The 24,348-nt window shown below is 48.5% G+C and overlaps 3 protein-coding genes across 7 annotated transcripts in view; 1 reads left to right on the top strand and 2 right to left on the bottom strand.

Annotated features, from left to right (window-relative positions):
• USP30 (ubiquitin specific peptidase 30) overlaps nt 1-14,011 on the top strand; it is a 31,773-nt gene extending 17,762 nt beyond the window's left edge. The window contains exons 5-13 of the mRNA XM_069081520.1: nt 972-1,070; nt 1,786-1,831; nt 3,647-3,741; nt 3,832-3,891; nt 4,393-4,479; nt 5,139-5,219; nt 5,322-5,541; nt 11,098-11,209; nt 11,682-14,011. Of these exons, the coding sequence (XP_068937621.1) occupies nt 972-1,070; nt 1,786-1,831; nt 3,647-3,741; nt 3,832-3,891; nt 4,393-4,479; nt 5,139-5,219; nt 5,322-5,541; nt 11,098-11,209; nt 11,682-11,949 (1,068 nt within the window). The 3' untranslated portion in view covers nt 11,950-14,011. The remainder of the gene's footprint in view (nt 1-971; nt 1,071-1,785; nt 1,832-3,646; nt 3,742-3,831; nt 3,892-4,392; nt 4,480-5,138; nt 5,220-5,321; nt 5,542-11,097; nt 11,210-11,681) is intronic.
• CORO1C (coronin 1C) overlaps nt 1-24,348 on the bottom strand; it is a 544,511-nt gene that overhangs the window by 374,375 nt on the left and 145,788 nt on the right. The gene's annotated exons all lie outside the window — the stretch shown is intronic.
• Nucleotides 13,708-24,343, bottom strand: ALKBH2 (alkB homolog 2, alpha-ketoglutarate dependent dioxygenase). Of its 5 annotated transcripts, none has more exons than XM_069081528.1 (4): nt 24,202-24,343; nt 17,191-17,556; nt 14,958-15,156; nt 13,708-14,461 (listed from the first exon to the last, which is right to left on the bottom strand). In XM_069081528.1, exons 2-4 carry the CDS (start codon nt 17,465-17,467, stop codon nt 14,155-14,157), a joined length of 783 nt encoding a protein of 260 aa, XP_068937629.1. In that variant the 5' UTR covers nt 17,468-17,556; nt 24,202-24,343; the 3' UTR covers nt 13,708-14,154. The 5 variants fall into 5 exon arrangements, with proteins under 5 accessions (XP_068937629.1, XP_068937632.1, XP_068937630.1 ...); XM_069081531.1 differs by lacking the exon at nt 24,202-24,343 and adding an exon at nt 23,810-24,123; XM_069081529.1 differs by lacking the exon at nt 24,202-24,343 and adding an exon at nt 18,214-18,342.

The following is a 24,348-nucleotide window of genomic DNA, read 5'->3' as shown; positions in this document are numbered from 1 at the left end:
GCGGCCTCCAGTGAGGAGGACTCCTTGCTTTGTGGCGGTCGTCCACGTAGAGGCTCCACTCTTTACCTCCCTCCCCACTTTCCCACCATTACCTGCCCTTGCTGTTGGTTGGGTAATAATGACCCCTCAGGGCAGTGACCATTCACAGCAACAGCTAGAGAAGTGCCATTGGAGCCACTCCACGTCCTGCCCTGCACCTGGGGGCTACAGCAGGTGCCCGTCCAAGCAAGGACAGCTAGCTCCACATCCCTTTTATGTTTTAGGTGGGTCTGGACAAGGCTCTTGGATGAGCAGGGGTGCGTGGGCTCTTCTCTGTATCCCTCAGCTCCTTCCCAAACCCACCGGCTTTTCTGAGCTTTGGGTCCTCCCCCAGCCCTTACAGGCTCTAGGGGTCAAACAGCACCTCTCTCTCCTCCATCCCGCTAATCTAGCCAGTGTCCCGTTGTGGTTTCTGCGCCCACCGAGTCTCTGGAGTTTGTCCCCTTTCCTTCTCCCACGTGCCCACTGCCCTAGCTCTGACCCTTGCTGCTTCTTGACTACACTATCACACCAGCCTCTCCCCAGGTGGCTGAGGACCTTCTGATCATGCTGCTCCCCCGGTCAGTGACTTCACTGGCTCCTTTAGCTTCAGCATCAAATTGGGTTTCAGCTTTAAGTTGTCATTTTGAATTTATATATTTTGTATCCAAGTTTCACAATGCACATAATTTTTAATACCATACTGCATGTCTACAGTGTGTAAATAACCAGATAGACTCCTAATGGGAGTGCATACCCAGCCCAAAATCCCAGAGGCTGTGGGTGTGGGAGATGCTGTGGACCCTGGACTTGGGGCCTTGGATGGCCAGAGGGAAGCCTGTCCCCAGCCTGACTCTGCTCTTGGTTTGACACAGTCTGCTGGAGCAGGGGTGGGGTGTTGTTGCCACTGCCCTGTTCTGTCCCCTCCTCAGTGACCTGTGCCTCTTGCCTAGGACGCACACGAGCTATTCCATGTCATCACATCATCGCTAGAAGATGAGCGAGATCGCCATCCTCGGGTAGCGCATCTGTTCGACATGCATTCTTTGGAGGTAAAACTTGAAGACGATTTCCCCATATTTTTATGTAGTAAATACCTGGGTAAAAGACGTAGGAAGCACAGTTACAATAAATCCGGCTTTATTCCATCCAGGGCCAGTTCCTAAAGAATAAGCATTTTTAAATTTATTTTCCCAAGTACGAACTTCTTCAGTTGGGAATCTCAAAAATTTTTTAAAATATTCCTTGTTTACTGCAGCAGAAAGAGTATTGGTTTTGGGGTCAGGGCACAGGGTCCAGACCTTCAGGACATCATTTCATCTTACTAGGCCACAGTTTGTTCATCTGGAAAATGAGGAGGTGACTGAGGTAATGGTCCTGCCTCTAACTCTGTGCTCCTGTGAAAGATGAAAGCCTGATATATGAGCAGGGATGTGCCACGGCATGTGGCCCGCGGGCCCCTCTGCTGAGGAGCTGTGAATAGCCTCTGAGGACAGACCTTCCCAGGGGCAAGATCCCCAGCTGCCAGCATCAGAGTGGACTGGGCAGCACAGGGAACCTGGAGTTCTTATCCATGAAAGGGGCTGGGGAGAGGAGGAATAAATGAGGAAATGAACACGGTGAGGAGAGTTCAAACTGTTGTAAAAGTTGGGGATTTATATTTTTCAATGCAGATTTGTGTTGACGATGTCAGCGTGGACGTCTGTGCCAGTGTATTGGGGGTGGGGAGGTAAATGGCCTGTTTGTTTTTTCTCTTTTTCTCTGCAGCAACAGCCAGAAACAACCCTTCAGCAGATAAGCTGCCGGATACGAGGTAGTCATTCTCTCCTGGTGTCTGTTTTCTAGATGCATCATTGGCTGGTCTCCTGGGCCATACAAGAGACCTTAAGAGACCTTGGCCATTGTGTCTTGCAAGGAATACTTTCAAAACCCGGAGGTAGCTGTGAAGCCAGCTCACCCTCTTCCCCTGCTCACTTTACCTCTAGCAAAGCTATTTAGGCTTTTTGTTTTCCTTGAACGATGAATGATTGATTTAAGTCAGTTATAGCATATCAGCCTTTTGATATCACTAAGTCAGATGACAAACATTTCAAGTGCTTGGAGTGAAGAGACTTTGCCCCACCACTAATTAATTAGATGACCTTAGACAAGTCTCTTAACCTCTTGGCCTAAATTTCCTTATCTATAAATGAGAAGGTTGTGGGTTATAGAATTTTCTGGGGTTCAAGGTCTCTGATTTGTGCTGGACTTTGTTAATGGTTCTTAAGAAGGCAGAAATTACAGTTACATTTGCACTAATTTGAAACTTTATTTTTCAGTTATTTTTGTTTAAAAAGATCAGATAAAAGTTTTGTTTTCTGTAGCTGTACTACTCTCCTGCCCTTCCCGCAAGTGAAATGAAGAGTCTGGTTTTTCTGCACTCGATAATCGCGTTCCTTCAGAAGTTAGTCTCATAATAATTAATCCTCCCCCCTCATTTTGTCATAGTCACATTTGTGGATAAAAAGTGTTTGGGGGTCTTTTAGATTCTAAAGTCTTCTTCCTTGTTGATCATAGGATGGACGCCCTTTGCGGTCAGGGACAGGAATTGAATTCAGCAGCTGAGTAAGGCATGAGAATTCTAAGTGAGGAATTTTAGACGTCTTTAGAGAGTAGGTCTCCTCCACCAAAAGGGAATTATAATAAATAAAAGCCATTAACTCTTTGCAATACAGGTGAGGTCATGCATTATTTACCAAAGTCATTTCTGTATGTAACAGATAATGGAAGTGACCCTTTAAGGACCACTGGCATTTCTTTTGAGGAAGATAAGTCAATAAGATAAGTAAAGTACCAAACCATTGATTAAGTATGAAAATGTTAACACCCATTAATAAGAACGGCTGCCTTGGACAGTAGATAGAAAACTGACCTGAAGGTGGAGAAGTCCTGGCTTCATGGCCCATCTCTGACCCAGGCTGGTTGAGTGCCTCTGGCCAAGTCTTTTCATTTCTCCATAGCCTCGGCAGCTCTCCAAGCCCGTATGCAGCAGAGAATGTGCCAGTTGCATTGGTAGAGAGGGAGCTTTGCCACTGGGACTCTGCCTACACCAGGGGAAATAAACAGGCCCCAAACTAAGACACTCAGGCCTTAACAGCAGGTACAAGATCATTTCTTTGGAAGAAGCTGATGCTGAAGGGAACCTCTGCTCTCCTTAGCCAGAGGAGTGGCCCCACAGGCTCTGGGGCACTGGTATGTCAAAGTTTCTATACAATTTTGGTGCCCCAAGCTCAGCACTTGGTGCATGTTAGGTGCTTAGTAAATGCTGTCCGCTGATTGAATTGTTTGGTATCTTAAAACCTTAAATATTTTTAAAAGTTTTTTCTTCTTTCATGGTCCTAAAATTATTTTTCTCTTAAATGTGTTATTTTAAAAACTAGGTTACATTTTCAAATAAAATTTGTCTTGAAAAAAATCTAAGAATGCCGCAGCAGTTGTGTTATGGAAATTAATGGGAAAATAAATTTCCCTTACAGACTTTGGCCTTGTGGTCCTCTGTGCCCCCCAAATAGAAGAGCCTCCCACAGAGTGAAGGGGCAGGGGGGGTTTGAGGATGATTGAAGGATAAAAAAGCTATTTTCTGTTCTAGGGGCACCTCACCCCATGTCCAGTGCCTGGAAGTCTCAGCACCCTTTCCATGGGAGACTTACTAGTAACATGGTTTGCAAGCACTGTGAGCACCAGGTAAATAAACTGTGTTCCCAGGAGCCTTGATCCCGTGGGCAGACTTGGCTGTGCAAGCTTTTGGGCTCATCCTGCCCGGTTTTGTTTCAGAGTCCTGTGAGATACGACACCTTTGACAGTCTTTCCCTGAGTATCCCAGCTGCCACGTGGGTAGGTACTGAGTGATGGCTTGCTTTTTCTCTGATTTGTAGAAACATAGTCCTGGAAGGGAGGGACCTTACGAATCCTTCTGACCCAGGCCCTGTAAACTCCTAAATACTCCATGCCAGATGGTTGGCTCCCCTTCCCACCCTGAAGGTTTGTTGTGCCTGGGTTTTATTTCCAGGTGGTAACCTGCATTGTCACCTGTCCCAGTAGAAATCTGGAGAGTTTGTTTTGCCTGGCTGCTGAGAGTAATGTTTTTTGAGATGTGAAAAGCACATCCAGCAGTGATGAGAAGTCACCAGTTTGCTTGGTCCTGACCCCCTTTTACTCTGATTGTGTCAGTGGACCAGATAGGGTGTCACCAGGGAAAGGGGGACATGTGAGGAGGCTTCCCTTGCATTCTTTGGAGGCCTAAGAACTGTGAGATCATCAGCTCCATCTGCTAATACAGTTTATATACAGATGCCTTTTGTATTACAAAAGTGGATTTCTCTTCTCCTGCTCTAGGGTCGTCCTTTGACTCTGGACCACTGCCTTCATCATTTCATCTCATCAGAGTCGGTCAGGGATGTTGTGTGTGACAATTGTACCAAGGTACCTCTCCCTGCCCGACTGCGTCTCTGCCTCCCGCAGCCCCGCTCCTGGTTACCTCAGGCATCAGCTCCTTTTGGCTGCCTCCATTCTCACCTGCAAGCAGAGACAGTGGTGGTTGGCCAAGCAGGATGGAGGTGTTTGAGCTGAATCTTCCTCTTGCCTTTCCTTCCATCCCAGTGATTATTGACTGGCTGGTGGTGGGGTCAGTGCATAAACAAGAAGTGACAGCGCAGTTAAGTGGCTTAGGTTAGGCAGAGGTCAGAGGCCTTCCCTCCAGTTACCAGGTTAACTCAATCCCTTCGGTGCCAGCAGCAAGTTGAGGAAACATCACCTTGATCTCATCTGCAGCCTCCAGTATTAGATAAAATGAAGGGGCCCCTGTTATGTGCAGCAACTCACAGTATCTAGAACACATTGACATCCATTTTCTCATTCACGACTCAACAATCCTATGAAGTAGGTAGGGCAAATTTAATATTATTCTGTTTTTTAAAAGAGAAAAATAATTCTCAGAGGGTGAGTGACTTGCTGCAAGGGCAGGAGACTGAGCCGGGACCTGCGCCTCAGGCCTGGGCTCTTCTCATCAGGCCACACTTCTCCTCTCCCTCCTCTTAATTCTGTGGCGATGCCAGCGATGGGAATGTCGTCTTTTATTTCAGATTGAGGCGGAGGGGACCCTGAATGGGGAGGTGGTTGAACACCAGAGAACCACGTTTGTCAAGCAGTTAAAGCTTGGGAAGGTGAGATGGTGCCTGGGAGCGGTAGAGCATGTTCTGGGTGGGGCCCCTGGGAGAAGCTCAGGGCACTCAAGGTTTGTCCTCTTTCTGTCCCTGTATCTGTAGCTCCCTCAGTGTCTCTGCATCCATCTGCAGAGACTGAGCTGGTCCAACCAGGGCACTCCTCTGAAGCGTCATGAACACGTCCAGTTTAATGAATTCCTGATCATGGACATCTATAAGTATCACCTCCCTGGCTGCAAACCACGCCAGCCCAGTCCCAGACAGAAAGAGAATGTAGGGACGGTGCTGGACGTGAAGGATGGGGTGACAGCCACCAAATCAGGTATGTGACTGCAGCCACTCCAGGAAGAGCAAGGAGCTGTGGGCACACAGCTTCACAGCCACAGAATCTCTCTGATGCAGACAGATCTTAGAGGGTGGAAGGCAGGGACATGCGAAGGTGCCGGGTGGCCTGTCCACTCTCTGTTTCTTACTGACTGAGCTCCTTACGGCCCTTTCAGTTCTACAGTAATTGCTGGAGAACAGACCGGGGGATGTGCTGTTCACGTCTTTTTGGTGGGGGGAGGTGGTTCAGTCCTGTGATCCCAGGACTTCATCAGGGCAGGGGATTCCTCCTGTGGGAGCTCCTGCCTTCCTGTACCGAGGCAGCTGCCGTCTATAACTTAGTCTTGGAGACGTGCCCAGGGCACTGGGATGGTAAGTGAATTATTTAAGCTGATAATAATTGCACTGCTGTCTCTGTAGATGACCCTTAGGTCTGGACATCTGGCCTGGTTTCTTCTGAGCATCAGTCTCCTGTCAGCAGGTTGCCTTGCCCTTCCCTATGTCCAGACTGAGCTCTTGTCTTTCCTCCCAGACCCTTCCCTTTACAAACCCAGCCTCTGCTGTCTGAGGCACAATCATGCCTTCATTCTTTCTGCTGAGTCTGCTGAGCTGCGTCCTCATCATTGCTCAGAAAGATCAGGCAGCTTCTCTCATTGTTTAAAGCCTAGTGCCATCCACAAGCCACTGTTCTCCCTCACCCCAAGCCAGATCCTGCTGTTTGTAGCCAGACAGGAGCTCTTACCTCCAAGCTCAGCTCGACTCACACAGCCGGTCACTGATCACCTTGACCATTGCAATGACCCCCTGATCAGGCTTCCTGCCTCCAGTCTCTTCCCATCTCCATAGATTTTCATGTGGCTCCCAAACCATTTTCCTTAAGCACAATTCTGATTTGATCACTCCCATACTCAGTCAACTCCATTGGCTCCACATTGGCTCTGGGTGAAAATAGGGCCTCTGATGAGCATTTAAAGCACTCACAACCTGGCCCCCTCCCTCTGTGCCCTCTCTCCTGGCGCCGGCCCCTCCTACCTAGAATTTACTCTGCCCTAACGTCACTCACACTCTTCTTTCACAATGCAGTTCAAGGACCTTGTACATGAAGCCTTTCCTGCTGCCCCTCACTGCTACGCCCCTCCACCTCATCGGCCTTGGATGGATTTGTATTTCATTCCATATGCACTTTGGTAGCAAGAATTATTGGGATCTGACTCAGTTTGAGTAATCTCTCAGCATGTTATTCTAAATTTGTTCCCATATTTAATCATATCATCCCAACCTCTGGAATAAATAATTAAACCTGCTATCTCTTTCTCATTAATTATTTGGTTCAAACCACCATCCGGTTCATTTAATATTATTTATTGAATGAACTGAAGACGTTTCCTTTCCCAGTAGTATTCTTCTCTCTAAATATATCGAATGGGACAGCTAAGGTGGCATAGAGGATAGAGCACTCCACGTGGAGTCAGGAAGGCTCATGAGTTCAGATCCAGCCTCAGACTAGTATTAGCTGTGTGACCCTGGGCAAGTCACTTACCCCTGCCTGCCTCAGCTCTTTGTCTCTAAACAGTGAGCTGCAGAAGGAAATGATGAAGCACTCCAATATCTTTGCCAGAAAACCCCAAATAGGGTCACAGAGTCAGGAACAGGTGAAACAACTAAACAACAAAGTATATTGAATACCTTCATCTCCTACGATTAAATAGACACTCAGATTACTAAATATGTTTCTTAATTAAACAGTTACCGTAGACATAAGTCATTATTTAGCACGCTTTGGTGTTGCAGGGGGCCACGGCCAGAATTGTTTCAGACTCTCACTAGGAGCAGATAACTTTTCTTCTTTTAGAAACACAATTTCACTTTTCAGTTCAATCCAGAAACTGACTTAAACATCTCAGAAATCCTGTTCTCGTTTCCTAAAGTGAGTTACCATATTTCCTAAATTTAAATCCGTCTTTTTTCTTTCTCCATCTTTTTAACTGCCGCAGACAGAATCCTCTCTTTATCTCTTCTCAGACCATCCCTGTTAATAGCCTCTCTCCAGGCTTATTCCTTATAAAATTTCCCTTTATGATGCATCTTCCTAAAATAAGGTTCCAGACAGTTCTCACAGGACATTTCTTCTCACCCTCTTTTCTGTCTTCTCGACAATTTATCTCATAGATCCTTGCAGATCAAAAAATCCAAGCCAGGAACATTCCTTGTCTCCATAGAGAGGAGCTTCTGTGAGGGATGACCGTTTCCACTGTGGCTTTCCACTGGTGTGGCAGCAAGCATCCCAAGCATCCTCAGGGTTTGCTGCCAACACAGGTTCTTAGATCTGCTTTGTTAAAGGAAAGCAACTCAAAATGGGTTAACAAGCTTACTTTAATCAGTCAAACATATATCGTTTACCTCATTCAGGGGAAAAAGGTCAGCACCCTGAACTTCAGAATACACAGACAGAATTATCAAGACAGAAACAGATCAAGTAGACAGCTTTCCAAATTGTCCAGCCATTACATCCATACCCAGTCAACATCTGGGTTTCAACATCTGGGTTTTTTCAAAGAGGGGGGGCGGCCTGGACAACGGCTTCCCAGAATTCAGATCAAATCACAGAACACTTCTCAAAGCGAGTCCCAAAACAAAGCTACACATCAGGGCTTATATAGCCTTCTCCTGGCTCAGAGAATGTAACAACCTTATTGACTCACTGGCCAATCAAGAAGTATCTCCTGAAAAACAAGCCTCCCTCCCCAGGCTTCAGGTGCACATTAGCCTAGGGGCAGGGAAGATCTTTAAATCTGCATTCCCATTACAACTGGCAGCACTCATGTACTTTTCTGTAACATTACAGTCACATCACACGTAGTCTCTGTGGGAGGGCCTCATGGAACAAGAGATGTACTTTCTGGGTTATTAGTTGTTTTATTAATAATACCAGCCTTTTCACATAAGAGGTCAGTGGCACAGTCCCCCCCCACACACACACACACATCAAATCCGTGTGAATATTAACTACAACATCCATCCATTGACAGACAACCTTAGTAAGAGAGGATCAGTGTGGCTTTAGCAGCAGTAATGACGATGTTAGGTAGCTAGGACTCCATCCAGAACAACAGGCGCAAGCTGAAAGTGTCTGCTGTGCCGTGTAGCTGAGGGCACAGTCCCTTCTTTAACATCTCCGCCTCACTGGCTCCAGGTTGCATGGTTCTGATTCTGTCTTGACCTAGTCGTCTTTCTCTGTTTGAGGGGTTGGTGTCACATAAACTCGGGATCCCAGGGGCTCGTTTTGTTGCCCTCCGGGGCTCGGCGCTCCCCCTTGTCTGAGCCGGGCTCCTTCCCCTCCCCGGGCCGGGGCCCTGGCATTGGCCTTTCCTCTTGAGCTGCCCTGTTTTGCTGACTTAGCGGGGCCTCACGTTCCAGGCTCTTCCTGAGCTCAGCCATTTCACGTTCAGGTTCTCTGCTGCGTCATTCACTCCCTACCGTATTCTCTGATCATCAGCGCTTCCCAGCAGGGCTGTGGCATTGCGATCCAGTCCCTGATTTTTTTTTAATTTTTTAATTTTAAATTTTTATTTTATTTTATTTTTTTATTTTTAAGCAATCGGGGTTAAGTAACTTGCTCAAGGTTACACGGCCAGGTATTTCTGGGTGTGGTGCTGAGTGTCTGAGCCCGGGATTCGATCTCCAGGTCAGTCTGACACTGGAGCCGGTGCTCTTACTCGCTGTGCTACCTGGCCGCCCCAGTCCCTGATTTTTTAAAAGCAGCAAACCTCAGTTCTCACGTCGTCCCTCTTTTCTCAGTATTAACTTCTCAGACTCAGGCTCCTTCTGAGCCGATGAAGCTTCTCCTCTTGGCCATGACGTATTTGTGGGCTTCTGATCGTCCACTTGCTGACAGCATCGTCCTGCTTTTCCCATTGTATATCAGGACCGGGACTAGCATCTTTGCATCAGACTGTCAGGAGCTAAATTGATGCTTGAGGACATTCTGATTGTTTGCACGTCCCAGACAACCTTCCCACAGGCCTTGTGTTTCTTTCCCAGCACTGATTCTTGGAGCGCCACCTCCCACACCCTGATTCTGCCTTCTTCCTTAGAGGGCATTCATCACTCATCCCTCAAACCACAACACAGGTGTCGCAAAGGCACTTCTTGTGCCAGCCGTGCTGGGCACACTCTTGGATGGGGGGCTGGGCCCGAGGCAGGCCTACCTCCCTCCTAGGTCTGATGTGGGAATGGGATGAGGACAGATAGCTAGCAGAGATCAGTGGGACGCTCACGAGATTAAGCTGAGCCCCCCTGCCCAGTGTTGGTGCAGTCAGGAGCCTCAGCGGGGCTAGGGGCACTCCCCACAGCCTTTGGTACTCAGCTGAGCAGGGAAGTGCAGCGACAGCCAAAGCCAGTCCAGTCTCAGGTAGAATTTCAGTACCTCTGCATGAAGAGACCTCCCTCAGCAGCCTGAGCTAGGTCTTTGGAAAGCTGGTCACTTCTTCATGCTGCAGCCTGGGAAAGGCTGCGCCTTGAGTGTCTTACAGCAGGCTGTTGTAAGCTTTGTTCTCTTGGTCCTTCATCTTCACACTTGTCTGTTCCAGCTTTCCATGAGTGATATAAATGTCTGACTCATCACCAGAGCAACTCTCTTACTGTACTTTACACAGAGGAATGCCCTATAGCAGGGCTTTTTTTTAATGACATAGATGCCTAGAGACTCCTTCTCAGAATGTTTTCAGCCCATAAAATAAATGCATAAAGATTGTATGGGAAACCCAATTCTCTGGAAATACAGTGGCCACTTTCTAATTTTTTTTAACAAGTTCATGGACCTCAGGTGAAGTACTCCCTGCCCTGGAGTTAGAACTGGGTGTCCTGCTTGGGAAACCCTCTTTGCAAGGCTAAGCCTTTCCTCAGTTTCTCCCATGGGATATTTCTCTCCCCAGCTCTGAGGATCTAGCCCTAGCTTCACACCACAAGTTCTCCCTTTCTCCTTTAGGGGATGAGTCTATAGCCCTTCTCAGAAAGGATCTGCCCCCATCTGATTCTGACATCCCAGCCTCCTTGCTTTTAGGCCTCCTTTTCCTATTAAGGTTTCCATTTTCTTACCCAGATCCTTAGAAGGGATATATATGGCTCCCTGCTGTCACCATATTGGATGATCTTGTAGATTGGGTGATTCAGAGTCTTGACCCAGTAGGCCCTCCAGGTCTGATCTCACTGAGTTACTCCAGCCTGGGTGTGGTGCTGATGCCAGCTCTCTGGGCTGACTCACTTAGCCCACCCGTATGCAGGCTGGCAGGCCCAGGTCATGTCCCCACTATGGACTTGCTCTCAGGGTCCTCAGGATAACTTTGATGGGGCAGGTGCTCACTCCTCTTTCTGTAGCTCCTGAGCCCCTACCAGCGTGCTTCCCATTACAGAGTAGACACAGCAGTCCCTTCCTCTTGGTGGAATATTTGGATAAGAAATGTTAGTTTTCAAGGCTGGTTACCTACCCTTAGTGTGATGGATGTTGCCTCAGACATTGCTACTCCAAATTGCCAAAACCCCCTTTCTCTTGCAGCCTCTGTTCAGCCTGGCAGGACCAAAGCACTTTTCATCAATGGGGCCTGCTCCTCCCCATCGCTGCTGCCAGCCCCAGGCACTTTCTCTCTCCCAGGTGTTCCTGACTATAGGTAAGTGGCTGCCAACCCATTTGTTTTAGGTGTCCTAAGCTGCTGGGGATTCTGACCTTGTTCAGTCCTTGTCTTTGTTGCCCCCAGCATCTAGTACAGCATCTGGCATGTTATAAATGTTATTGATTGGTCCTGAATATTTCTAAGAACAAATTAGCATTCTCAAATATATTTGTTCATGAGGATCCAAAGACGAATTTAGTTTTCTGTTAGATTTAAGATGGATTTCATGGTGCAGAACAGTGGAGAGAAGTTTTGCTGGTGTCATATGAGCTAGATTCAAGTCCTGTCTCTCCTATTTCTGTGTCCTGGGGCAGCTTAAAATTGACCACTCTGGGATTCCATTTCTTCATCTGAAAATAGTGCTAGGTTCCTTCTACATCAGTGCAAATGCTGTAGCCCTGTGATATCCTTAAATGTGTTTGTTGAAAGTCAATGATGCCGATGGTCATTTTGTTTGCTTGGCCTTTAGCTCGTCCGTGTACCTCTTCCGGCTGATGGCTGTCGTGGTCCATCATGGAGATATGCATTCTGGTCACTTTGTGACTTACCGACGCTCCCCCCCTTCTGCTAAGAACCCTCTGTCTACCAGCAGCCAGTGGCTCTGGATTTCGGATGACACTGTTCGAAAGGCAAGCTTGCAGGAGGTTTTGTCTTCAAGTGCTTATCTGCTCTTTTATGAGCGGGTCCTTTCGAAAGCCCAGCAACACCAAAGCCAGGAGTACAGGTCTGAAGAGTGAAAATGCCCAGAGCCGGGCCTAGCAGAGTGCTCAGAACTGTTCAGATAAAAAACAATCCTAAATTTTTCTCTATACATTATGAAAATAGCCTGACTACAGTTCTTCAACATTCCGGTGTGGTGGTGATGGCGGGCTCTCTTAGGAGGAGCCACCGTCCTGATCCATGCCCAAACCAAGCTACTGGAAGCAGGTCTGATGATGGTGGGTCCTCTGGAGTGTTAGGGTGTCAGGAAGTATCCATTGTGTACACACGACATCTTCAGTTCCTCTGACCGCAGGGGACTGGAGAGCTCCAGATGCCCAAGGCCACTTGGGATGTATAAATTGCAAGTTTTAACAGGAGATTCACTTTGTCTAATTCTTTTAAAAATTCAGGTCAGATTTCTCTATTAAAAAGCAGGCCTGTAGAAGCTGTGAGTGAGAATTTCCATAGTTATTCAAGGCAGTGATTTAAAAGAAAAGAAGTGCCTTCCCCTTGTTTAAATGATTATAGTCCAATCAGTCGCTTTTGTAAGGGGTCACGTCCAAAATCTGTGTAGCTCAGTGAGGCCGAGAAAGACCTTTTGAAACACTTGACTCCCTCTTTTCTTAGTGGAGGAACCAGCGCAGCCCCTGCTTTGGTATGTCCTTTTCTAACAGATCAGGTCTTCCTACATTGGAAGAGGACCTGGCCAAGGCTAAGGCTTTGCCTTTTGTAATGAAAAGGCTCCCTTGCTGTTTGTACTCTGTGTGTGTGTGTGTGTGTGTGTACACGTGTGCACGTGTGTGTGAGTGTGCGTGTGTGTGTACGTGTGTACCAAAGGAGGCTGGGTGTGCTTCCTGTGCTCTGCTGACCTAGCACGACCCTTAGAAGCTGGATCACGACACATGGGTATTGAAGCCAGTCCCAGCCCTCAGCCTGCTGCAAAGCCGGGCTTGCCTCTTTTTTTAAAGAGACGTTCCAGCGGCCGTAGAACAGCTGTCTTTATCACCCAGCACTCTGTATCACATGTATATCTGCATTCTGAATTCATTCCCCATGTGCTCCTATGCACATCTTGTTCATGAGACTATTATAATAGGTATTTATTAGAAACAGAGTGGAAGAAAGTACCAAATTCGATCATGTTCTCCTTGCCTCTTTTCAAAGCTTGTAAGTCCAGGCATTGTAAGGCATTTATTAGCTGCCTAGGGCTTGCCTGTGTTTTAGTTAAGGTTTTAAAAAAGAGATAAAGCAAGAATTATGTCCGCACCAAAATGGCAAACTCTCTAGAGAAGACTTGGGCCCAGGTCCATCCAGAAGGCCTTCCAAGTTCAGGCCAAAACTTGGTTGTCCCCATCTGCCCATCTGTCTGCCCAAGAGGGTGCACTGTGTAAGAATCTGAAAGTGAGGCCTTCTGGTGCTTGGCTCAGCCACGTGTGCTCTGAGACAGGAGTTCGAGGTCTGCCAGCAGAGGGCAAAGGGCAGCAGCTCACTGGCCTGATTTGGTGAACTCCTGAAAGATCTAGCTGCCCCCTCAACTCATCCTTTCACCAAACTTGGTTTTGACTATGAAATGAATGGATTTGCTTTGCCTCAGGCCAGGGAAGCAAGGGCCCAGACAGATTTAGGCTGCATTTTTAAGTTAGTTGAAATGCTGCGGATTCCTTTGGAAAGGCACTTTGGAGAGATGTGAACAGGGAGGTTTTTACATAGCATTTCTCTGCAGGTCAGAAGGGAGGCTGAGTATGTGGTGGATAACTGAAAGACATTTGCAGAGAGAAAAACCATTGACTGTATTTTGGAAAAGCTGACAGTTGTCTAATTTATTAGCAATTATTACATGAAAGCCAGAAGACTGATTTTGAGGTTGGGGTAAATTATTAATTTAAATTAAATGAGTAGTTTACAATACAAACCATTGCTGAGAGCATTCCTCTCTGTTTTGGTACCTGCTGTGTGGATTATGGCAATAAAGGTTCATTTTATTAGAAAAGGTAAACTGGCAGCAGTTTTGCAGCTTACCGTTTCATTGCAAAGACAAATAAAAGTCTGTAAGACAGTCCTACAATAAATCAACACATGCTGTTTCACCCTCTTTAACTTTTGCATTGTGTGACTACTGGTTTGTTTCACATGCTGTTTACTGTCAGAAATGCCAACAGCCCCTCCTTGACATAGAACAATAAGGAAAGTGGATTTTTCTGTCCAAAAAAATGAGGCTTCACTACGGTTAAGAGAAGCATTTATCTTTTAGAGAGCAGAATGTTCCGAAATGTCAGATTGACCCGTGGAGCCAGAATCCTTTTTCTGATGGGGAGACTGTGATACCAGTGGACGTTAGTCGGGTAGTTCATCATCAGTAAACTCCCATGGGCCAGCTGAATCTTCACCACCTCGACATGCCGTGAGGGCTTCTTCCCTCGGGAATCTCTGTGCCGAAAGAAGAAGTCCCGGCAGGCTCCGAAGGACACGGATGCGATGGGGCTCCGGGGAGCCAGTTCACTCTCATCGTCCCGGTGTTCGCCGATGTGATCGCAGCCATCTTTGTATCTGCCAGGAGAAAATAGTCCATTGTTGCAGGAACGCAGGGCCTCATCCTTTCCTGCTTGCAGATGAGCAGGGAAAGAAAAGTACCCTCTGACTCTGGAGTTGGGACCTGGGTTCCAGGGGCCCTGCTACTTATTACTACCTGGGTGATCTTAGGCAAAGACTTCTGGGCCTCAGCTTCCTCACCTGTAAAATAGGGCCTGGGATGGGGAGAAAGGGTTAGTCATCTCTAAAAGTCCCTTATGGTATCTAAATACCGTGATTCTACAGGTCTCCCTGAGAGAGACTGAGCTCAGTCTGATCACAAGCAAACTGGAGATGATGAGGGGAGAAGAGGCACCAGTAGCAAATGCAGACGCTGCAAGACAGGGCCTTCAGAGTGTTCTGAACCAGAAAGGGCCCTGAGGCCCTCAGTTCTGTCCACCACAGAGGCTGGGTCACCACCTCTTAGCCACGTTTCTTAGAACAACCGTGCCTGCCTGACACTTCCCTGCATTACCTGTTGACAAGTACAAAATTGAAGGTGTGTCCAGTCACAGCAGCCACGTGGTCCCGAATGTGTTCCAGGACTGGGATCCAGGGCTTTGGAGATAGGGTGATTCCTGAGAAGGTGTACGTTAACCCCAAGTCACCATAGGTGGCCTGCTTCCTTGGGATCTTGTGCCATTTGCCAAACACTCGGACTCTGGAAAGATCGCCTATTGAAAGAAAGCTCACGGTCATTTCAGCTCATTAAGAATTCATTTCTGGAGGTCACCCTGGAAGGGACAGGGGCATCACAGCTGAGTGTCTGTGAGCAACCAGATGGCAGAACCAGGTCTGAGTGTGTCAGCACCCGTCCTCTGGCTCACCTCAGAATGAACGTGTAACTTAGGGAAAAGAAAGCTGAGGACGCCCCCTGGAAAGAAGGTGGTGCCCGCTCCAGCTGACGGGCCTCACACCCCCTCTTGCCTCCCTTGGGTGGCCCAGGCTCCACACTCTTCACTTCCACTCCGTGTAGCCCCAAAGTCTGCTCCTGCTCAAGGTACAATCTGAGTACCCTCCCCCCACTCCAAGCCACTTGCTTCTCTGTGTTTGTGTGCTCTTAGGGGAAGGATTCTGGTCCACATGAGGGGCTGAACAGCAGGCCCAGAAATGCCCTATTGATTCACTTGGCGTGGGCCCCTTCCCTCAAGGAGTGTCCATTCTGTTGTAGAATAGGACACTTTGGGCCTGGAGGACCCTAGTGCAAATCCAGCCTCAGAAGCCTCCCAGTTCTTGGCTCCCTGGGCCAGTCATGAAAACTTCCTCAGTTTCTTTAGCTGTCAAATAGGGATAGTAATAGGCCCTACCTCCCAAAGCCATGCTGTGGAGAGAACATGTATGAAGCATTTTCCAACCTTAAAGTGCTACCGACACAGAAGCTATTGTTACTATGGTTGTTTAATATTTTTTGGTTAGCCATGAATGTGGAAGAAAGCAGAGGAGGGGAGAAGGGCCTTGAAGCTGCAGGAGGGCCGTCTTCCCAATGACCTCAGACCTGCACAGCTACCCACTGGCCACTCCCCAAAAATGGCCAGGACAGCAAAGACAAGCTCACATTCCCTGGTCACTGAATAAGCAGCAAGACTGAAACCATGAGAAAGTGCCGTCCACGGCTGCAAACAAGAGGGCAGTGGGGGTGGCTAGGTGGCGCAGTGAATAGAGCACCGGCCCTGGAATCAGGAGGACATGAGTTCAAATCTGGCCTCAGACACTTGACACATTTACTAACCATGTGACTTTGAGCAAGTCACTTAACCCCAGCTGCCCTCCAAAAAGAAAAAACAAAAAACAAGAGGGCAGTGGAGGCTAGGCTCTTACAGCTGAGTCTGAAAGAAGCACTCGGTGACTCTGAAGGGAGCTGGGATTTGTATGGGGAGCCAGCAACTGAAGGCAGGCAGGATGTGTAAGGGCGAAAAAAGGGTAAATCAAGGGATTCAGAAGTAAAGATGGGCCCTGGAGGAATGGTTAAAGAACCTAGATTTGTGTACTCTCAGAAGGCAGACCAGAGGAGAACTCTGGGAATCATAGATAAATCTGTATGGGATCCTAGAACAGAACAGGGGATGGCAGAGCTGGGAGAGGCCTTAGAACAGGGGATGTCAGGACAGGGAGGGGTTTTAGAACAGGGGATGTCAGAGCTGGGAGGGGCTAAGATTGAGGAACCCAAGACTACTGTCTGTCCTTCATTCTCAAAGAGGCGCATGACATTCAAGTGAACCAGAATTGAGGCAGGGCTGTACTTTCTCCTCCGGAGCCCTCTGGGTCCAGTGGGCAGATATGGATCAGGATGCCTGGAGAGGGCCCCAGATGCTGTGGGGCCAAAGGAACCCAAGACAAAAAAGGATGAGGACTAGAATCTGGGCTTCCTGACTGACTGACAAGTCCTTCCACTACTCCATATGATCGATGGATAAAGGGCTCAGGATTATTGCTTTCATAAGACCTGACCTATTCATTCTAATGTCATGAAAAAAGATTTCACTTCTCAGAAGAGAATAATTTGTATTGAACCTACTCTGCATTGGGGAAAATGTAAACAAAATGGAGTTGGGCAAAGTTAAAGAAGTGATTAAGTGGGGGCATCTCCCCAAGGCATCCAGAGATTGTGGGAACTGGGATTCCATTGGTCTTAAACAAGGGCCGAGAGATCTGGCAAATCTTTAAAAAAAATAGAACAGCTAGCTTACCTTAGTAAGCCCAGTGCTCACCTTCAAAATATTCCACTTCATTTTCCAATGTCTGGAGAAGCTCATCCGCCTCCTGCCTGCCAAACAGGACTGTGTAGTCACAGTCCAAGCTCTCAGCCCGAATCTTCCTCCAGTGGCAGCCGCCCGCCAAGCCAATGTCTGTCCCTGCTGCTTCCCGCCTGGGTCTCTTCTTTCTTCTTTCTTCCTCTTCTCCCTGGAAGGTCTGACCTGGTTCCTGCTCTTCTCTAGCTTGTCCTAAAGGAAATCTCACAGCCTTCTTCACCAGGAATCTGTCCATCTGCTGGTCTCTGGAAATGAGCCAGGAGTTGGGAGGCCCGATAAAAAAAGGTGGAGAAACTTCTCAGGTGCCTCTGTGTTGGCAACAACCTACAGGAAAATGAGGAAGGATGAAAAAGAGACCCATCAAAAAGGACCACAATCTTACAGAATCCCAGAGTTGGAAGTGATGGCAAAGAATTGGAAACTCGGGAAGAAGGAAGGTATCGATATCAGAGAACAGCCGAACACATTCTGTACTGGTGTATGGGAAGGGACCCATCCAGGCCAACGGTTCCCCACCACAGCAGGCAGGACAAGAGCCCCTTGTCCAGACCCCACCCCAGGCTGCTGCCCCTCCACTTCAGGGTCCTCATCTGCCAAGTGGAGAATGTAACAGTGAGGTGAGGAGAAAATGAAATCATATTTGAAAAGTTCTCTGCAAACCTTCTGCACTATAGAAATGCCAGCTGGCATGATCAGGCATTTTTGCTACTTTCAGCGCCTCTTGTACCATACCCTGGTTCTCCTTCTCTGAAAGGTGGTTCTCAGGGTCTCTAGTAAGGGCAGAATTTTCCAAAGAGGTGATACTTAAGATCTCAAAGCAGCCATTATTCCAACTCTAGGCATTATGCTTTATTAGAACATCCACAGAACTTTGTATTCAGATAAGAAATCCTCCATATATGGAGTTCTGCTCTGTCTGGGGCCCTGAGGGTATCTCTAAAACCCAGCTGCACCCCAAATGAGACCCCACTCCTCAAATACCGTCAATCCTGTCCACCTCTCCAGGATGCAGCCGCCACTTCCGGTTGTCCCCAAGCTCAGAGAACAGCCCAGCCCATCTGGAATGTTTGCATAACAACCTGGATGACAGCAAAGCTCTCGGGCTCCCCTTGCCTGCCCTTGGGGGAAGTGCACCATGGTTCCCCATCCCTGATCGAAGGTATTGGGGAGAAAAGTCCCGGAACCGATCTCAGAGGTAGTAAGTGGAAAAGTCTGCGATGCAACCCAGACAGTCGAGTTAGGATTGCAGTCTGAGCCAGAAGGACGCTAAGGGCCATCTCGTCCAATTCCCTTATTTTACCACTGAGGTGACTTACCCACAGTATCATAGATGGTAAAGACAAAGTCAGGATTCAGACTCAGATAATACAACTATTGTTGTCTGTTCCATGAGTCTTGTCTGACTGTGACCCCATTTGGGGTTTCTTGGCAGAAAGATTGGAGAACTTTGCCATTTCCTTGCCTGTCTGATCCACCCCAATGGAAATGACTTGCCCAAGGTGAACAGCAAGCTCAGTGGGTGAATGGCAGTAGACCCAGGCAGGGATGAGTCCAGCAGGGCTCCTGACTCCCAGTCCAGTGGGGGGTCACTGGATTTTAAAGTTGAAAGAGTCAGTCAATCAGTCAATGAGCATTTACTAAATGTCTTCCATTTCTCAGGCATTTAGACCAAGAAACTGAAGACTGAAGATGTGAATTGAGTCCCCCAAGGCCATACAACTCAATTCAGTGCTGAACAGTTCAGAAAAATGTGGAAAGGCTTTCCTAGGTCCTAGGGTCCAAGGGTACCTTGTTCGGGCTGGGGAGAGATAGGATGTCGACACAGATTACAGAGGAAGGGAAGGGGGTTAGATTCTGGGGAGGCAGCCTCTCCCTGAGCCTTGAGGGGAGGAAGGGATGAGACTGTGCAAAGGAAGCCTGGGAGGAGGGAGATGAAGTGGGTGAGGCCCAGCCAGGAGGCCCCATGTGAGGGGCAAGGGGCTGCCAGTCTGAGCTGGCCTTCAGGACCATGCACTGAGATACCTAGAGGGGCTTACACTCTATTGGAGAAAAACAGCCCATACAAAGACAAGCAAATATGAAGACAATTTGAGGGCACTGGTTCAGCAGTGGAGGAAGAGAGGGCCAAGGGGAGGCTCTCCTCCTCCAGGGTGTGGTCCCGGAGCAGAATCTTGGATGGGGATACAGACAGTGCTTTGTGGAGCCCCTAGTTTATTCTCTAACCTGAAGGCATCCAATGTCTCTTCCCCTAACCTTGAAATGCTAGAACCCTTCCCCCTTATCCAGGACCATGGAATGCCTTGCCTCCCCCCATCCTGGGTCCCCCTCATCTTGTGTCTCCCATCCTGTCATCCATCTTCCTCATCCTGTCCCTAATCTTTTAACCCACATAAAACCTCTAAAACTACACTACCATTCTGAAGTCTACCTATGCATAACTCCCCCAAATATCAGGGTCTCACGTAGCTTTCCTGCTAGGAGACCCTCATCTAAGTGAATGCTTGCACGCCTGAAACAGCTCTCCCGACTCTAGACCTCATCATCTTGAGAAAAACTTTGAATTCTAAGAGGTGTGTGTGTGTGGGGGGGGAATTCTAGACAGAGGGCACAGCCTGGGTAAAGGCATGGAAACCGGCCATGGCAAGAACAGCAACTGTGGTTGGAATGGCCAGCAGGGCGAGGGACAGGGAAGTAATGGGAAATTCCTCCAGGCTCCATCTTCAGGAGTCCGGTGAAGCCAATGACCCTCTCACAGTCATGCTTTTTATAGTATAAAATAAAGACACAGGGGGGTGGCTAGGTGGCACAGTGAATAGAGCACCAGCCCTGGAGTCAGGGGGACCTGAGTTCAAATCCAGCCTCAGACACTTAATATGTACTAGTTGTGTAACCTTGTGTAAGTCACCTAACCCCAATTGCCCTGCCTTCCCCCCTCAAAAAAAGGGCAAAAATAAACACATAGCATTACAGAGAAAATTAATTAAATTGAAATGCAATTATCGAAATTAAAAAAAAAATACAAGTTTGTGGACCTCAGGTTAAAAAACCTTGCTCTACCAGCCCTGGAGTCAGGAGGACCTGAGTGCAAATCCAGCCTCAGACACTTAACACAAAAACTAGCTGTTTGACCTTGTTTGACCTTGGGCAAGTCACTTAACCCCAATTGCCCTCCAAAAAGAAAAGAAAAAAAAAACCTTGCTTTACACAGAGGCCACAACCTGACTATGAAAAGGGGGTTTCTCTTTTCTCTCAGAACAGGGAGCAGCTGTTTTGCTGCTTGAAAGGAGGGACTCCAGGGGGTAGAGATTTGACTTAGGGAGACCAGACTGAAGGCTCTCACAAAAACAGGGGATGAGGGCCTCTACCAGCCCTGCAGTCTCACCAGGGGAGGAAGAGACAACAGTTTTGGCCCCCCTCCCCTCCCTCAAACCCAGAGCCTCTACAAAACACCATCCCTGACCCCTATTCTTCCACCTGCAGCCTCAGGGCTCCAGACTGAGAGCTGTTTTCACCCACTCCTCCGTTCAGGGGACCCTTACCACTAAGTCTCCCCTCTCACCTGTTCACTGGAAGCTGAAGCCTTCCCCACACATGCATAAAAATAGGCCTGAGTTTATGTGGGGCAAGCCCATCACCCTAGCTGGGACCTCCTCATCTCTCACTTTACATCACTGCTAAGACTCCTCCTGGGTCTCCTAGCCTCAAGTCTCTGCCACTGATTTCCCTGAGTGACTGTGGCAGAGATGGCCTTGGAATAGGGAAGGACACACTACCCCACCTTCCCAGTGTCAGAACATTAACTCTGTCCCTTCCCTCCCCCCCCCCCCCCCCCCCAGCTTCAAAGCATTAATTGTGCCCAGCAACAACTCATGGATTGTTTATCTCAGCCTTGAAACTAATGAGCTACACCTATCAATCCTTCATCAAAGTATCTATGAACATTTCAGTTCAGGTAACTGTTATCTCCCCCTTGTATAGTGTCCTGCTGCCTCCATGAATCCTTCAGGACCCTATCTCTGGGTTAACTCCTTAAGAGCCTTGGTTCCCAACATCCATCTTGTCAAACATGACACTGTTGGGTGGCAGACTGGGCACTTCTCAGTCAGCCCTTGACCGTGCTTCCAGCCTAAAACCACACCTCCAGGTAGCCCCACTTGGGCTTTTTTCCCAGTGAATCATGGGCAATACACCTGCCTTCCAAGTTACATTACACTGTCCCCACCTTAACTCCTCCCTAATCCCACCCTTAATCACCTAGTTAGCATAATTGGCACAGGTTCTACTATGAATGATTCTATATAAATCCTAATTCTACCCCTTTAAGGTTGCAGGTCCCCTAAGGATCCTTGCCAGCTGTAAGGTGTAAAATAAACTTTTACAACTCTGACTCCAAGTCTGCTTAGGCCTCCTGAATTCTTTCCAGACTGAATCGAAGGCTCTCTGGTCTTAGATAAGATCAGAGTTCCTGCTGAACCTATTGGGACCCATCCCTCATCAACTCTGCCTCACTTAAATCCTATTCACTTGCAAGTCATGGCATCACCTCCCCTAATGTCAGGGTCCTCTTAGAGAACTGTAATGGGAATGCAAATTTTAAAGATCTTCCCTGCCCCTAGGCACCTGGAGCCTGGGGTGGGAGGCTTGTTTTTCAATAAGAGACTTTTTGATTGGCCAGTGGGTCCAAAAGGTTGTTACATTCTCTGAGCCAGGAGAATGCTATATGAACCTTGATGTGTAGCTTTCTTTTGGGGCTCACTTTGAGAAGTGTTCTGTGATTTGATATGGATTCTGGGAAGCTGTTGTCCAGAGATCTGTTTCTTTCTTGATAATTCTGCCTGTATACTTTTGAATTTCGGGGTGCTGACCTTTTTCCCCTGAACAAGGTAAACGATACATGTCTGACTGATTAAAGTAAGCTTGTTAACCCATTTTGAGTTGCTTTCCTTTATCAAAGCAGATCCAAGAACCTGTATGGGCAGCCACCCTGAGGACGCTTGGGGGGCTTGCTGCTACAAGAACAAAGGACACAAATTCTAGGGGAGGGTGGAGGAGGCCTGAGAATGGCCATTCTCAGGAATGGAGATGGGATTTGAGCTGGGGAAGGAGGCAGAGAATTCTAGGCAGTGGGCACATGGAGACCAAAGCTCTGCCTCAGTGTCCTGTGTGGGAAAGGGCAGCCACCGGGTGTCACAGGGCTGCAGAGCAAGAAGCCTGAAAGGGAGGAGGGGGCCTGGCTGTGGAGGACTTCAAAAGCCAAACAAAGCCTTTTATTCTTCATCTAGGAGATAAAAGGAAATCAGTCCAGTTTACTGAATAGAAGACTGATGTGATCAGACCAGGCAGGGAGGCATCAATTGGGTGGAGTGCCTGGCTGAAGTCAGAAAGAGCTGAGTTCAAAAAGAAACCATTTTCCCCTAAGGGACCTAGTGAATCACTGGGAACTTTAGATTATAAACTCCTTAGGGAAGGGACAGTTTAGATCCTGCCCTGGAGTCAGAAAGTCCAGGGTTTGAGAGGCATGACCTTGGACCAGTCACTGAGCTCTCCATACCCTAGGCAGTTCTTTAAAATGAGACTTTCCCCAAAATACTAATAGTAGCAAGAATAGGGGAGAGGGGTCCCATCCACTGGAATGAATGGTGCCAAGGGAAAGTTGAGAGCGTATTCAGAGAAACCCGGGACAAGACCGGCAGAGGAAAGGAGGCCTGAAAGTTCAGAATTCTGATTGCTGCAGTGGCCAGCTGAGACTTGGGGAGTGTGACAACCTGCTTAAAACCTTTTTTGGTAAAACTGAAAATTAATAACGTGGCTCGCAGAGAGTAGGGGCAGGGACAAAAAGGCCTTTCTTAGGGAAATAAGGGAAGTTAATAAACTCAGAAAGTCTAGATAGGACGAAAGCCTTGGGGGAAATGGAAAAGAATTCACTTCCAATACCGTAAGGCTCTGGATCCGAGGGAGGAGCCCCGGGGATTCCCCAAAATCGGTTTCACCTACCTATGGGAGAAAGAGGCTGAAGTCTGTATTAGGACAAAGAGAACAAAGCCAGACCCTGCCCTAAGGGAGACTAAAGAACCATCTCTGACCCTGGGGAGGGTGATGCATTAACCCTCCGGCCATCTGACCATAAGGAAGAAGGAAGCGACTGTCCAGCCTTCTCAGGTTCCGAGAGAGGTGGGAAGAGAGATGTCTCTCACAGTGAAGTTCAGCTCTCCTTAGGACCCTTACCCAGCTGACCCCACGTGAGCCGGGTACCTTAAGGAAGACAATGTAAGGGGGCGGCTAGGTGGCCCAGGGAATAGAGCACCGGCCCTGGAATCAGGAGGACCCGAGTTCAAATCCGACCTCAGACACTTAACACAAAAACTGGCCGTGTGACTTGGGCAAGTCACTTCACCCCAATTGCCCTCCAAAAAGCGACAACAAAAAAGAGAATGTCAGCCAGAAGCAACCTCAGAACCAGGGTCGGAGAAGCCTTAGTAGTGTCAGCGCTTAAAATAGGAGATTTGGAGCTGGAAGAAACCTCTGGGAGTGCCCTGGGTCCGAGAGAAAACGGGACTGCTTCCTCTGACCCTCTTACTTGCGCCTTTTCATCCCGTACGGGGCGTGCTACACACTGGTCTGCCGGTGGGCTCCGCCTTTGGACAGTAAGCTCCCTGCGGCAGGGGCTGTGGCCTCTTTGCGTCCCCAGCCCGGCGCACTGTGCCCGGCACGCAGCGGGCACTTAATAGAGGTCGGTGGGTGGCCTGAATTCAGCCTGCTCCCGGTCTGACTGGGGCCAGGCACTGCACGTCCTCAGTTTCCCTCCCTGTAAAAAGTCAAGGGGCTGGTTAACGTTCCCAGGGGTCCTCGGGGCCCCACCATTTTACAGCGGGAGAATCTGAGGCCCAGAGGTCCCCCTTCGGCTTTGGTGTTCGAGGTGGGGCTCTCCCCCCACCGCAGGGGCGCCAGCCCCTCCCCCGTTCAGCCCACCTGCTCCTGGAGCTCCCTCCCAGGCCAGCGTCCGTCACGTGGGGCTTTCTAGCAATCCCTAGTGAGCTCGCTCCAGAGACCTCCAGACACCTCCTCCCTCCCCCAACAAAAAGGGAAGGCGTCCTACGCATGCGCCCCTCATCCCAC

The sequence above is a fragment of the Petaurus breviceps genome, unplaced genomic scaffold (genome assembly GCF_028583685.1).
Source record: "Petaurus breviceps papuanus isolate PSGF00001 unplaced genomic scaffold, PetGlider_PUasm1.0 99, whole genome shotgun sequence".
Classification (NCBI taxonomy): domain Eukaryota; kingdom Metazoa; phylum Chordata; class Mammalia; order Diprotodontia; family Petauridae; genus Petaurus; species Petaurus breviceps.
Note: the sequence above shows the minus strand (reverse complement) of the source record. Positions and strands in the feature narration are given on the sequence as shown.

What these genes read in the sequence shown, in the direction of transcription:
- ALKBH2 (XM_069081528.1), bottom strand. Translation starts at nt 17,467, where the DNA reads ATGGACAGATTCCTGGTGAAGAAGGCTGTGAGATTTCCTTTAGGACAA. An exon ending in TGAAGTGGAATATTTTGAAG is followed by an intron (nt 15,157 to 17,190) that starts GTGAGCACTGGG and finishes TTCTTTCAATAG; the next exon opens with GCGATCTTTCCAGAGTCCGA. An exon ending in AATTTTGTACTTGTCAACAG is followed by an intron (nt 14,462 to 14,957) that starts GTAATGCAGGGA and finishes TTCTCCTGGCAG; the next exon opens with ATACAAAGATGGCTGCGATC.